General features: G+C 29.4%; 1 protein-coding gene across 2 annotated transcripts in view; it reads left to right on the top strand.

The window, feature by feature from the left end:
* Positions 1-13,657, top strand: part of LOC143254102 (WD repeat-containing protein 11-like) — an 89,119-nt gene that overhangs the window by 58,989 nt on the left and 16,473 nt on the right. For both annotated transcript variants that reach the window (XM_076508880.1, XM_076508890.1), the window contains exons 12-18: positions 1,736-1,918; positions 2,944-3,052; positions 3,561-3,676; positions 6,126-6,246; positions 11,056-11,162; positions 11,682-11,796; positions 13,391-13,559. In XM_076508880.1, coding sequence (XP_076364995.1) covers positions 1,736-1,918; positions 2,944-3,052; positions 3,561-3,676; positions 6,126-6,246; positions 11,056-11,162; positions 11,682-11,796; positions 13,391-13,559 — 920 coding nt within the window. The remainder of the gene's footprint in view (positions 1-1,735; positions 1,919-2,943; positions 3,053-3,560; positions 3,677-6,125; positions 6,247-11,055; positions 11,163-11,681; positions 11,797-13,390; positions 13,560-13,657) is intronic.

Here is a 13,657-nt window from a genome sequence, read left to right on the forward strand (position 1 = left end):
ATTAGTTCCCAGGTGGTCTGGTAATGGATCAACACAAAACAAGCCAGTGTAAATCCTCACACAGGTGGTTAGTAGGGCTCTTCTTCCTACTGCAGAGCAGACAACAAATTCCTGGAACTGGAATTGACACATCACATTTGCAAGCCCCCCCTTCCTACTGTCATCTGGATGTCAGGTTCCTGGGGGACGTATTGTTGGTTGTGTAAAGGGTATGCACGTGTGCACTATCTGGGTTGTCAGAACAGAAATTGGTTTTCCCTTCTACTTCCTGGTATTGAGGTGAAGACTGTTGGGACTCTTCTCCTATGAACTGGAAAACAAATACTAGATGCCACCTGGTCTTGGACTGGAGTTGACCCTCTGAATATGGTTTGATGTGCCCTATCAACTCTACACCATCTGTTGCATCAAATGAACAAAGTATGGTCTCCACAAATGTCACCCTACATGGTGTTATCGTACTCCTTGAGCTCTCTTTGGGTACCTTCTGAAAAATGCTTATCATTGTAACTTTTGCATTAGACCTTCCACCATTTCAAGGTGGGATTGTAACTATTATGTGACAAGTGGTAAGGTATGGTATCAGAAATTGACATTTTCCTATACATAAAATTATCTATCAGATAGATAATCATATCTACTCGTACTTCCTACTTGCCCTCCCCATTTTCAGTGCATCTTTTATGTTTAATCTCAAAATAATGATAGTACTTTAAAGTACAGAGGGAGTCAACTGCAATAAAAGGTTGTGTTGCACTCCTTTTGGTGGGGAGTTGTTCCACACTCATTTGTATGCTACAGCACAAGAAATTGTGTGAGGATAAATGAGAGCATCACAATTAGTGGCAAACAAAAATAGTGCATATAGAGGATAGTACAAGTCAAGGAAAGCTAATATATAAATATACATTTTCTATATGAGAAAATATTAATGGTTCTGACTAAAGACAGTAGATGCTAGATTAACAAAGTATCAGTAAAGACCTTAGATTTAAGCAGTAGAGCAATAATATGTATTCTAAATTTTTATGTATAGGCATCATAAAAAGGATGTGTAATTAAAGTAGGAAGCTTTATGTAAAATTGTAAAGCTACATCATTAATAGAACTAGCTGATTAACTTGATTAATTGCTATAACCAATTATCCATGAGCACTAATAACATTAGTGTTTCTAATGATTATTGTTTCCATTTTTCCAACAATCCAGTAGTTGAAATTATAGTTAGTGATATGAAAATAATCAAATAATTGAAATTAGGGTATACAGTTATATTTTTTTATTTCAACTGTTCAAATAATTGAAATATTATCATGTTTTGTTTGTTGTTAGTTATACAATGGACTAGCTGTGCTCTTGCTATTCTGATATCAAAACCAAAGTCCTACCATTTTTTTATTTTGTTTTTATCTATTTCAAATGAGAGTAATGGAGTTTTCTGAGAATAAATTAGTTATTAATTGATTAGCAAAGCCCACTAGCTGCCCAGCTCTGATTACAATTTTAAAATGTAAAGAAGCTTTTAATATTATATCATTAAAAGTTATAATATGACATTAAAGTTCTTGCATAAGAACATAGGGTTATGTAAGTTTTATGTTACAGGGTAGTATTGTATTATTAAAACTTTACATATTTTTTTTTTTGTCGTTTGTAACTTTATGAAAGATATGTATTTTATATGTTGGTGAAAGCTTCATTACAACTGAAATGTTCTTTATTGTGCATTCCATAGAGGAATTGAATGGGTGAGCCTGACAGCATTTTTATCTTATGCTTATCCCAATACAATGGCTAGTTGTGGCAAAGTCCGTAATGAGCTTGTTCTAACAGATGTGCAGTCAGGTCGAACAAAAGTGTTACGAAGTGAAAAAAATGAGGAGTCTCCAATTGAAATGCTACGTGTATCCTACATGAAGTAAGTGTAAGTTTATAAAATTTAATAACATAAAAAATGTTCAATTCATGTTTAGGAAAGATAGTAACATAAAGTTTTCTCTTTAGGTTTTAGAAACATTAGTAACATAAATAAATGTTCTGTTTCTATTTAGAAAAGTTACAAACATAAAAGAAATGTTCTATTTATGCTTGGAAGAGTTAGTATCATAAAAAAATGTTCTGTTGATTAGGAAAGTGAATAACATGAAGTAAGTTTTCTATTTATGTTTAGAAAATGTGAGCTCATCAAGTAGGGATTTTATATGTGTTGGAGAAGTTAATTACAACACATAAAGTAAATCTGTTGTTTATGATTTGGATAATTATACTTCTGTATGTTTTATAAAACAGGATTTATGTATTGGTTAGATGACATATATGTTTGTGTTAAAGTAATTTTGATCATTAAATATGGTTATGTTTTAAAAGAAACTTAACTACATGAGATAAGACTCTTTGTTGTTAGAAATAACCAGACAAATTATACTTGTTCTACAACACTGCAAATTTAAACTGATCCTGTAATTATGAACAATGTTTTAGAAATTTGACTGTTGTTGAAAAATTTAAGGGAAATTATCTTTTTAATATAAATTATTCAATACGGTAGCTATTCTACATTCAAACTGTACTGAGTGATTACACATAAATAATAAATAGTCACAGACAATATTTTTAAGTCATTATAGTAAGATAACTACACAAAGTAGTGCTTCCACAATGATATAATACTAACCATGTGAAGTAAGGGTGATGTTCATTAAATGTATGAATTATGTAGATCATAGCTATAATTTGCTCGAGAAAAGTTATCAGAATAAAACCGAATTGTATTTTTTTAAAAATAAAAACCAAGCACTAGATACTAGTGAACTGTTACACAAAACTAGCTACATAAAATAGGCACATATTACTTAGAGTTTAATATATATTGGAATAACAACTTACTACAAGATGTATTTCAGGACAGAGGATGATTAATTACTTAAGTAATTTTCTTTAAAGACAGTATTTTATCATTGTCTTCAAAGAAGAACCTTGTGAGATTTGGGATTTGAGAACATTGTCTTTATTGAGAATCATGCCCAAAACTTTCCCAACAATTACTGCTTTGGTGAGCATGAATATTCGTTACGACTTCTTATTACAATAAAGATGAATGGGTAAAATTATATATTATAGTACTTTATTATTTAATTTAAAATATTGGTTTTATATTGATATAAAAATTTAAATGTACTTTACTAAATTGTATCAAACACACACAGTATCTTAATGGTTAGTTGCTGAAATATATATGTTAGTATTCTGTAATTTTAGCTGATTTCATGTTTTAATATTTAATGATGAAGCTATATTTTCTACATTGATTATTTTTTTACTGTAATATTTAACCTGCTTATTGTATGTGATTATTTATGCACAATGTTTCTTGTTTTTCAAACATTATCAAATTATTGATTCTTTTGAATGTAACTTGTTTAACTTCTCTTGCTTACTTTGTATATTATAGAGTTTATTTAACATTATAATACTGAATATTATTGTAAAGAAAAGGCATTTTTACTAGAATGTTGGAACTATATTTAATTTGCTATAAAACTTTCTGTCTTTTACTTTAGGAGTGGTCCCCATTACACACCAAAAAACATCACATAAGTAATGAAGTAGATGGAAGTGATATACAAGATTTTATGTCTTCATTTTCAGTTTCCAGCCTTGTCTCTAAATCATCTGTGTAAGTTTTTAAAAAGAACTAAATAACTTTTTAATTTTAGTTGGGTGAAATCCACCCAGGTCGTTAACCAGAAAGTATCTATGAGAGTGATTATACTATGATTTTTTATGATGTATGCATGTGTTTATAAACATTTGCGAGCTATTGGTAAAAATTACAAGACTTTCATACACAAAATATCAGGTTTTTGAATTAAGTATTAATATTTGTAATTAAAAATTTGTTGTTTTTTTTTCTTTCAGAATATTTACTATACAACATGTAGAGCCATTTTGATTTTAAGATTAAAAGTACTTGTATGCATCAGAACACTTTGCATGTGAAATCAGTATAACTTTCAGATAATTATCAAATGGTTCTGTTAAGAAAAGTGATATATCATTTGTTATTTTTCACTATTCATTCATAATCTATTTATGTGTTTGGTAGATTTAACTGAGTTTTAACTACCAGAAAAAAAATGAAATAAATATAAATTATGTTTTTTTTTTTTCTTGAATGACTAGATTATAACTTAAAATTACAAATAGTTAGTCTAAATAGCTGCTATCCAGTGGTACAGAGGTATGTCTACAGGCTTGCACCTCTAGCTTGTTGGGTTTTGATACCTACGGTGGGCAGAGCGCAGATTGCCCATTCTGTAGTTTTGTGCTTAATTCCAAACAGACAAATAAATATAAATTGCTTAAATGTCATAATATTTACATTTATATACACTTATTATTTTGACCTTACTTCTATTACTGACTAACATCTCAAAAGTTGCAATGACACAGTGCATGTGCACTCATGTAACCTTATCCAGTAATATAAAAGTTACCTGTTATGGTGGACTGGTATTTTGTAAAATACAGTCTTATTTCAGTTATAATATATTATGTATGCATTCACATTATTCATATTTACAAGTAAGTTTTGCCCCCTGCTAGTACAGCTGTAAGTCTGTGGATTTACAAAGCTAAAATTGGGGTTTGATTCTCCTTGGTAGGCTCAGAAGATAGCCTGATGTAACTTTGCTATAAGAAAAACACACAAGTTCTAATCATATTTTTGTAAAACAGTAAGTAAATAAGTATAGCAAACAATAATATCTTATAGTTATGACCTTGTATGTGGTTGCTAAGCTTTTTAAAATTTCACATGTGAAGGTTGTGAAACAAAATATTTTTATTAGGTTTCGTATACAAACTTGAAATGCCAAAAAAGTATAAATAACTATATTGATAATATAGAATTCCACTATAATTTATAGAGCTTTGTAACTAAACTTTGTTTGAGTCTAAAAAAATATGAAATTACAAGCAGACCAAACACTTAACATGTCATCCTCATATCTTGTGTTGAAAGGAGATGGTGTTGTACCATTTAAAATTGACTGAGAAATTCATTAGGGGGACATTCTGAGCTTTTAATTGGTTATTTACATGTCATAGACAGAAGTAAGTATATAAGGGAGGATTTTCAAAAATGAAAAGAGGTGAATGGAGTCCCTGACTTATTATTTTACGAAACTATAGCTTTTATATTTCGACACCACAAACATCTAATTTGAACCATTGTTGCATTCAACATGCCATGTGATATACAAAAATTAATGTTTAGGTATTGTTTGTTTTTTTAATATTTACTTTTAAATTAAGAAATTAACAAATGTGTGATACTAAAATTTGAATCATTATCTATATTGTGCTACCACACTTATAAATGTAAATAAATAAAATAGTCATTCAAGTAAATGTTAAATGCAAGTCAGCAAATGCAGTGATATAACATTTGACCTGTGACTGTAGGAAGACCTGTATAGGGTTAACTATGCAGTGTAGATGAATTTGAATGTTTGCCTTTATTTGTTACTGATGTTTTTTTTGCTTTTAATTTTGGAGTCTTATTATACTAAATTTAACAATGCTTAACATGCCTGTGGAATTTTTTTGGATATTATTTATCTTATTTTCAGGGTTAATATACCAACCACTATATTTTGACTGTGGCATAGTGACTCTTGTGGCTAGGAGTTGTTGTTTTTTTTCCAAGTATTTAGCTCATTGCCTCATCTATTGACTGGCTTGAAATCTAATTCTAGCTGTGGCTGTTGAGAATTCCCTCGTTTTAACGTACATTAGCAACTGATTATTTTTTAAAAACTTGTTTATCAATAAATTGTAAGACAAAATATTCATTGAAATTATAGGAGGTAAATTGCAGTTTTTACTGAATTAAATATTTAAAGAGGTCATAGATCAGATCATGCATGATTGTTTAGTTACGATTTTCAGTATTCTGAGAACTTGAATGGCAGTTCTGGAAGTTTTCATCTAAATTGTTTTATTTTAATATGAAAATAAATAATATTACTTCTGTTGAACCTCACAAGATATTTGTTAGGTTTATTTAAAGTAATGATGGTTCTCAATGCATTCTTAATTTGTATCTCATATTTTGACTCTAGAACTTCAAAGACCATGGTTCTTACCCGTGAACACTTTGTCTTTACTGACACTGATGGCCAGCTGTATCATTTTTCAGTGGAAGGAAATGTAGTGCGAGATGGTTCCAAGATACCTCCAGATGTAAGGTTTTAAAGTTTACTAATGAAAGCATTCTATAGATAAGTCAAGGGTTATAATTGCAAATTTAAAATAATTTCAATGAGCAGGATTTGGTATTAAAAAGTAATTTTGAGAAAAACAGAATAATTTAAATAATGGCTTGTTGTAATTATTTTAGCATACAGTAAACTCTTAAATATTTCATGTTCCACCAAAGTTTATGTTTAATTAGTTATTTTACATTATAACATAATAAATGGACATATTTCAATATAAGTTGACTCATTAGACCTATAAAGGCAAAATATAATCCTTGAAAGCCAGTGGAGAGGTGACATATGCATTATGTAACAGAAGTATCCAAGAGCAGTCAGCATCCCAAACATGAGTTAATGTCTACAAGTCTGAAGATCTGTTTTACAAATTGACACTGAACAATGCTCTTGTTACTGGTGCTGTCAAAATATCATCATTCAAGGCAAGCTGTGGTACAAAGAAAATACAGAAATATATTTGTTACAAAGCTAAAATACAGAGAGGACTCGGGACTTTTCATCATATTAATAGAGAGAAATCTTTGAATTTCCCTGAGGAAATGGCATCCCATTTAGATTTTTGACTAAGTGATGTAAAATTAACTAAACCTATAAAGCCATTTTTATGACTGTTCTAAGTTTGCTGTAATCATTTGGTTGAATGATGAAGTATTCCTCCTCAGTTATATTATTCCATTGATAACATAACTTAACTTGGTATACTGTATTTGATAGGGGGTGGTAACATTCTCATATCACTCTTGAATATTGTTCTTCATCTATTCACTTTCAGCTTTGATGAAAGGACTATTTTTGTTTGCCATTGTATGTGTTGTATGATGGAAAATTTGTGGCTGATATTGCTGTAGTTTTTCCATTTTCTCAGATGATTGTGTTGAAATTTAAATAAGAATAAACTAGATGAATTTTTGTGCTCATTAAGAGCTTCCCTGACTGAGACACTGATCTTCTGTCATATGTTTGTATTATCAGTGTTAAGAGTTTTTTGTTAACCTAGCATGTTATGGTTTGGAAATTTGTAAAATGGGCACAGCCATAGAAAAAAGGCCTAGGGTTTTCAGAATGGGGAATGAAGTATTGCTTGAATAAAGGAAGAACTGTGCAGTAACTGTGTATTTATTTCAAGCAATATTCTATTCATGAATCCAGTACTGATAGCGTAATTCAAATTTCTGGAACTTAAAATGATGAAAGAGCTCCATTTTCCTCATTCATACTGTAAGTTTCATCATCATCTATTTCATCAGGTGTGATCTTTCTTTTTAAGATTGATGTTTTGATGGTATATTTTCTTTGTTTTCATATTTCTTTCTAATTCTCTTCTTCACAGACACAGCACACCTATTTCATCAGGTGTAATCTTTTTCAGAGTGATGTTTTGATGATACATTGTCTTTATTTTCATGTCTCTCTTGAATTCTCTTCTTTATAGACACAGCACACATATGACAAGCATTGATTAAATATTTATTATAAGGTCAACATGGGTTATATACATGAGCTGTACAGCACATGCATTTTAACTGTTTTACCTTCTCAGTTGCAAGTTTAAAATTTCCAGTGGTTTTTCTATAATCAAACATAGTTTTGTTAAGTCAGGAATGATATACAAGCACAAGCTGTAACATCACTTTTTTAAAACCTAGTACAGGGTATTTTGGGAAATTTCAAAATTTTCACTGACAGTAACACAGATAATCTTAATTTTATATTCTATACAACACGCACGCGCACTCACTCACGCATGCACGCACTCTGTTTATTTGTGTCTGTAGAATAATATGTCAATGTGTACCCAATAGAAATGTTCGTCTATAAATACTCAATTAAATTCAAAACAGTTCTAAAATAACCATAATATGTAAAACCAGGGTTCAAACAGTTTTATAGAGAGCTCTGACCAATATAGTGTTTCAACACAGGGGTCCCAAATTGTGTTTGACTAAATGCCCCTAAACTGTTCATTGTTCATTCATGCTTTCCACTTCTGTGTAGGTCTAGCAACTAAAAGATTATTAACATCATCATGTCTAAGGCCTGCTTGCTCATGTTCTTATCTCTATCTGCAGATTCTGTTATTAATCTGATCAGCCACTGAATATAGTTTTCATATAACATATGTAGTGGTATAAATGTATTTTGCTGAATTCAAACAGATAATAACTGCAAACTTGCAAGTAAAAAAAAAACAAACATCTTAAAGAACATATGATGTGCTACTTGAGACTCATAGTTTTGCCAGATTATCTTCTTTATTTTGCCAGGAAGGTATTTTATTTCATTAATTTTTGCATATTGTTTCAGAAGTAGCTCATCTATTCCTTCTATCACCTTCGTGTTTCCCTTTGGGATTTGTTTACCACTGCTTGGGAACCAGTATTCTAATGCATCTGTCAACTAATGTCAAGCTTAAACATAATGAATTCCATTGGTTAAGAACTTTCTTATCCAATAGGGGTTGATAAAACTTCCATAAATAACAAGAATAGTCTATTCTAGTAAACTGTTTTGAACCTGTGTTTAATAGTTATTTATCTATTCTATAAAAATATAATGTTTAAACAAAATACTGTTACATATTTTAATTTAATCTTGGATAAGTTTTCAATTTATTATATTTCACATTTTGATGCATTAAAATTTTAAATAGTCAGGATGTTTAATTTTAATTTAGAAGTTAATTGAATTTTGATATGTATCATATTTATGACATTTGTCAATAAAATTGATATGCAAAGTTTTCTTTCTTAGCATAAATATATTTTAATATACAAACTTACAGACAATACTGAGTCTTATATTCAGTCTAGAACTGAATATTTTATTGACAATCCAGGTCCATAACAAGCATATACTTTGCTAAAGCTGGCTAGCTCAGTAGGCCTCATGTTTTTTATAAGCTGACTTTTACCAATCATGATAATTAATGTCTGTAGAAATACTAATGTCTGAAATTAATTCACTGAAATTAAATGGATTGTAATTTTCAAAATATACACAGATTCCTCATCAGATTCTGTAGTTTCTCTGATTAATAAGCATTAATCACAGTTATAGCTTCCAAGGCCTCTAGGACACTGACTGTAGCTAACCAGTAATAACTGTCTCTCATTTTGTATACCAATCACACAAGATTCTCAAACTCTCAACAATGTTTGAAAAAATGCTAGTGTTTTCATAAAACAGATGTTGTTGATTCTCACCCTCAACAAATTTAGAGAACAGGTGGATCTTGCACAATACACATCTAACAGTATACATCACATGCATCAAACTGAAAGAAATGTAGTTATTAAAATAAGCATATAACAGTAAATCCATTACAATACTATAACATATAATTTTTGATAATACTGTTATTCACAATTAATGTGGTTACAGAGGATTTGGTATATTATATCAAAAATAATTTTTTGAGTCTCAGCACCTTGTTATGCCTTTATATTGCAACATCCTGTCATGTTGTACTCGACAATGATGCACCTTAACAATAACCCTGCAACATACTTTCTATTATAAAAGCCTCTTTCTTAAGGCTGTCTTGTCCTAAATACCTCGTATGAAGATGGTGGTTTCTCAGAACCTGTTTCAACTATTCAGTCACACAGAAACCCACAGGCAATGTGCCCAGTAATTCTATCAATGTGCATTCCTGTGGAATAGTATGGATCCTTTTTTCATTTTTTAAATATTTGAAGTTTGCACTTGGTAAATGGGAAGTATATCTGCAACTCTTATCTTAATGGACAACTTGTACTCTCTGGACTACATTCCCAGAGGAAGATCATTCTTAATTATGTTGTGCACTGTATTGCGTGGATGGCTTTTGCCACTTGCTTTGGCTTTTATTGGATTCTCATCTGTTATATGATAGTACACTATGCTTGACATTGCTGTAGTACGCCTTGTTGAAAGTTTTTCTTTCTGAATAGGCCTGTTTCCTCAAGTAGATCTATATTCTTTTTTTCCAGCATCATTAAGTTAAAAAATATTTTTGTCATAGAAATTCTAAATTTGTGATCTAAAAACAAATTGTTATGATCTGAGTGAATAGATATTTAGTGTTGGAAAGGGCTGTTATACACCCTACCCAAAAGTAATCAGTTCTCAATGACATGAAATACCAAAAATGTGAAAATGTAGTTTGTATAAACTTCATTACACTGAAAATTTATATTTGCTTTGGTTGTCATGTGTTATGCTGATTTGCATATTCAAAATCATTTTGAATTAATGCACTGAACACTGTAATTTAAACCATGTTTTTGCACATTATGAATACATAATATTGCAAAAGGCCATATTACCTGATCCATTTGCTAAGGTCAGACAATAGAATGAAATAGACAGGGCAATTATTGCTTTTCAGTGAGGCATAAATGACTCTACATCTGGGAATTTATTTTCTTGTGTATCTATTGTACACACACACACACAAATGTTTATCAAACTGGACTATAAAATGCCTGTTCAATTTTAAACACGAAAGTAGCTTAAGTATTAGAATTTGTATAGAACATTAACATATTTTTAGTTACAAAAATTATATTAAGATGGCATGTATTTATACAATTTGGACTTTTACTTATTTATTTTGGTATTCTGAGGCTGACTGTAAATTAGATATGAATTCAACCCTGATTTTAGACAGAATTCAGACTTTCTAAGAACAAAAGTTAATTTTATGAAATTTTGGTCTTACAATTCATGAAATATAATTCAAATTAAAAAGTAAATCATATGATTTAATTAAATTACTTAAAACTTTCTACAGGCTGGTATGGGGACTATAACCTGCATAGCTTGGAAGAGTGACCACATTGTTCTTGGTGATGTTGATGGAAACTTAAATCTGTGGGATCTAAAGAATAAAGTTTCTAGGTGATTTAAGTCTTTGAGATATAGATAATTATGATATTGATATTTTGTTTTGGATTATTAGTGCTACTGAGGTTTTCTTGTTATTTACAGGTACTGCACTATTGATTTTATTTGCTTTTTCATAAAACAGCTTTTTAGTTTTTAATAAGTTTTAAGAGTTGTTTACAAGTAAGTTTTATGTTTCAAGATTTAGATGTAACTATTAGAGATATTTCTGAACAAATCATCTTGGCTTTGATCTTCGACAAAATTAACACTATTTAAAATAATTAAAATAATCATTTCACTTTAGGATTTGTTGAATGTTTGCTGGGTTATAACACTGGAGCTTAAACTGTTTTGATTTTTTTTAATAGATTATAAAGTGCAAATTTAACCTGTCATGTTGTGTACTAAATTATGAAGATCAGGTAGTAATGATACTTGTATTTTATATTACAAAGATAATATAAAATTAGAGTATATTCATTTTTAGGTTATAAAACGTTTATATGTACAAGCTCTGGCAATTTTTTATAGAGGAATCCCCACACATCGAGGGTGGATAAAGAAGATTAGATTTGGCCCTGGTAGAGGTAACCTAAAAGTGTTAGTGCTGTTTAATGATGGGGTGGATCTCTGGGATATCAAAGAGGTAACTAAGGATTTATTTTTATTCAGTAACTATTTATTATTCTGTGAAGTTATATTTTATTATCTTCAGTAGTAAAATAAGTAAAATAATATTTTATAAAGGTTAAACATTTCTGTTCCTGTAGTCTTTCAAGTCGTAATAACAATGTGTAATTGTTAATATTTTTATACACACAATAAATTAAAAAAAAACTTCATGTAATAAATAACTTTGACCATTTGTTTCTCAAATAATATATGTGTATTTTAAACTAAGAGAGAGGAAATATAACAGTAACAACCTTATGTTAAAAGTTTTCCCCAACCAAATCAATAACATAGATAAAGATATCATTGTTATACATATTTGTGTCAGTTCTTCTGGATCATGTATTTTAAGAAAAAAAATGGCATTAAAAATATATTAAAACCTTTAAATGCTGGTAATGTAGAGGCTTATTGACAAATCGTGTTCACATTTTAAATTATTTTTTGAGATACATAATCTATATTAAATTATATAAAATATTTAAATGCCCATTTATGTGAAGCATCTATACATCCAGTTACATGAGACTTAAAGATTGAAAGGTCATGTTAGGAATATTAATTGAATTTTGTGAAGTAAATTTTTTAAACAAATATTATCTCCTAAGAAAGAATACAACTTCCAAAAATGTAAGTAAATAACTTGAAATTCACTAATAAATGTGAATAATTGTATATTATTTCAAAATATTTGGAGGTGAGTGTTTATGAAGACTTATGCAGAAAACAGTGGACTTATTAGTATTTATAGAAATATAAAGCTAAGCACAACTTTGTTTCTTTGTTTTTATCCTGTGTAATATTCCATTGGTATTATCAGAATTTTTAAGCAATATAACTTTAATTTTGAAGAGAAAGAGATAGGTAAATTGTTTGAACATAAATATTGTGTTTGAAATCTGGTAACATTTCAGATGGTAACTTTTGGTTTTTACATATTGTAAACTTTTAATATTTCTTAAGTACGTAAAGCTATGTTATCTTCAAATCTCTTTAAATGTCGTTCAGTTTTTGTTTTTTAAGTAGTGTTATTCTGATTAAGATTAAATATTGAAAACTTGGAATTTCTTTTATTGTTATTGTTACCCAATAATTTAAACAAAGATTTTCTATACTGTTAGGTGGAAAGTCGTAATACTGAATTAACAAATATGAATATAAGCTGTTGTCATATAACTTTTCCCACTGATTCAAGCTGTTATGTTAATCTACTTATGTGAAAGTTATTTTAAAAGAGAACTCCAGATAAACAGAATAGTTTTATAAATTCTAACTGTTTACTATTTCAGTCAATTATTCAACAATTTGTGTACATTTATTATTCTCCCTAAATCTGTAACGTGAATATGTATTGCCCTCAATATAATTTTCACTAGAAACTAATATATGTTACTTATTTTAACCCTAACCATATTACTGGTCCTTCAGGATTTTATTTGTAGATATGTAGAAAAATATTACTATTACAAATTTATCTGTTGAATTTTATTATTGCTAAACTAAAAGTTTTTACATGAAATAAATAACAAAAAAGAAAAATGTAAAACATTTTCTTCTTATGTTTTCAGGCTCAACTAATTAGTCAGAAAAAATGTGCAAAGGACAGGCCAAAGGTTCAAGATATAGATTGGGCTGGGTCTGATAGACCTGTATTAGCAACAGCAGATGGATGTTTTAAGATCACTGATATTAACCTGAAAGTTTGCTCTTCTCCTCTTCAAGACTATCATCCAACAGGTTTCTTCTGTTTAAAAATCATAAAAAGAACTTGAATGTATCATTTTTAAACTCTGTTAATTATTACTGTTTCCCTTGAGAGAGATGGCAGTGATTAG

This window comes from Tachypleus tridentatus, chromosome 1 (genome assembly GCF_004210375.1).
Source record: "Tachypleus tridentatus isolate NWPU-2018 chromosome 1, ASM421037v1, whole genome shotgun sequence".
NCBI classification, from domain to species: Eukaryota; Metazoa; Arthropoda; class Merostomata; order Xiphosura; family Limulidae; genus Tachypleus; species Tachypleus tridentatus.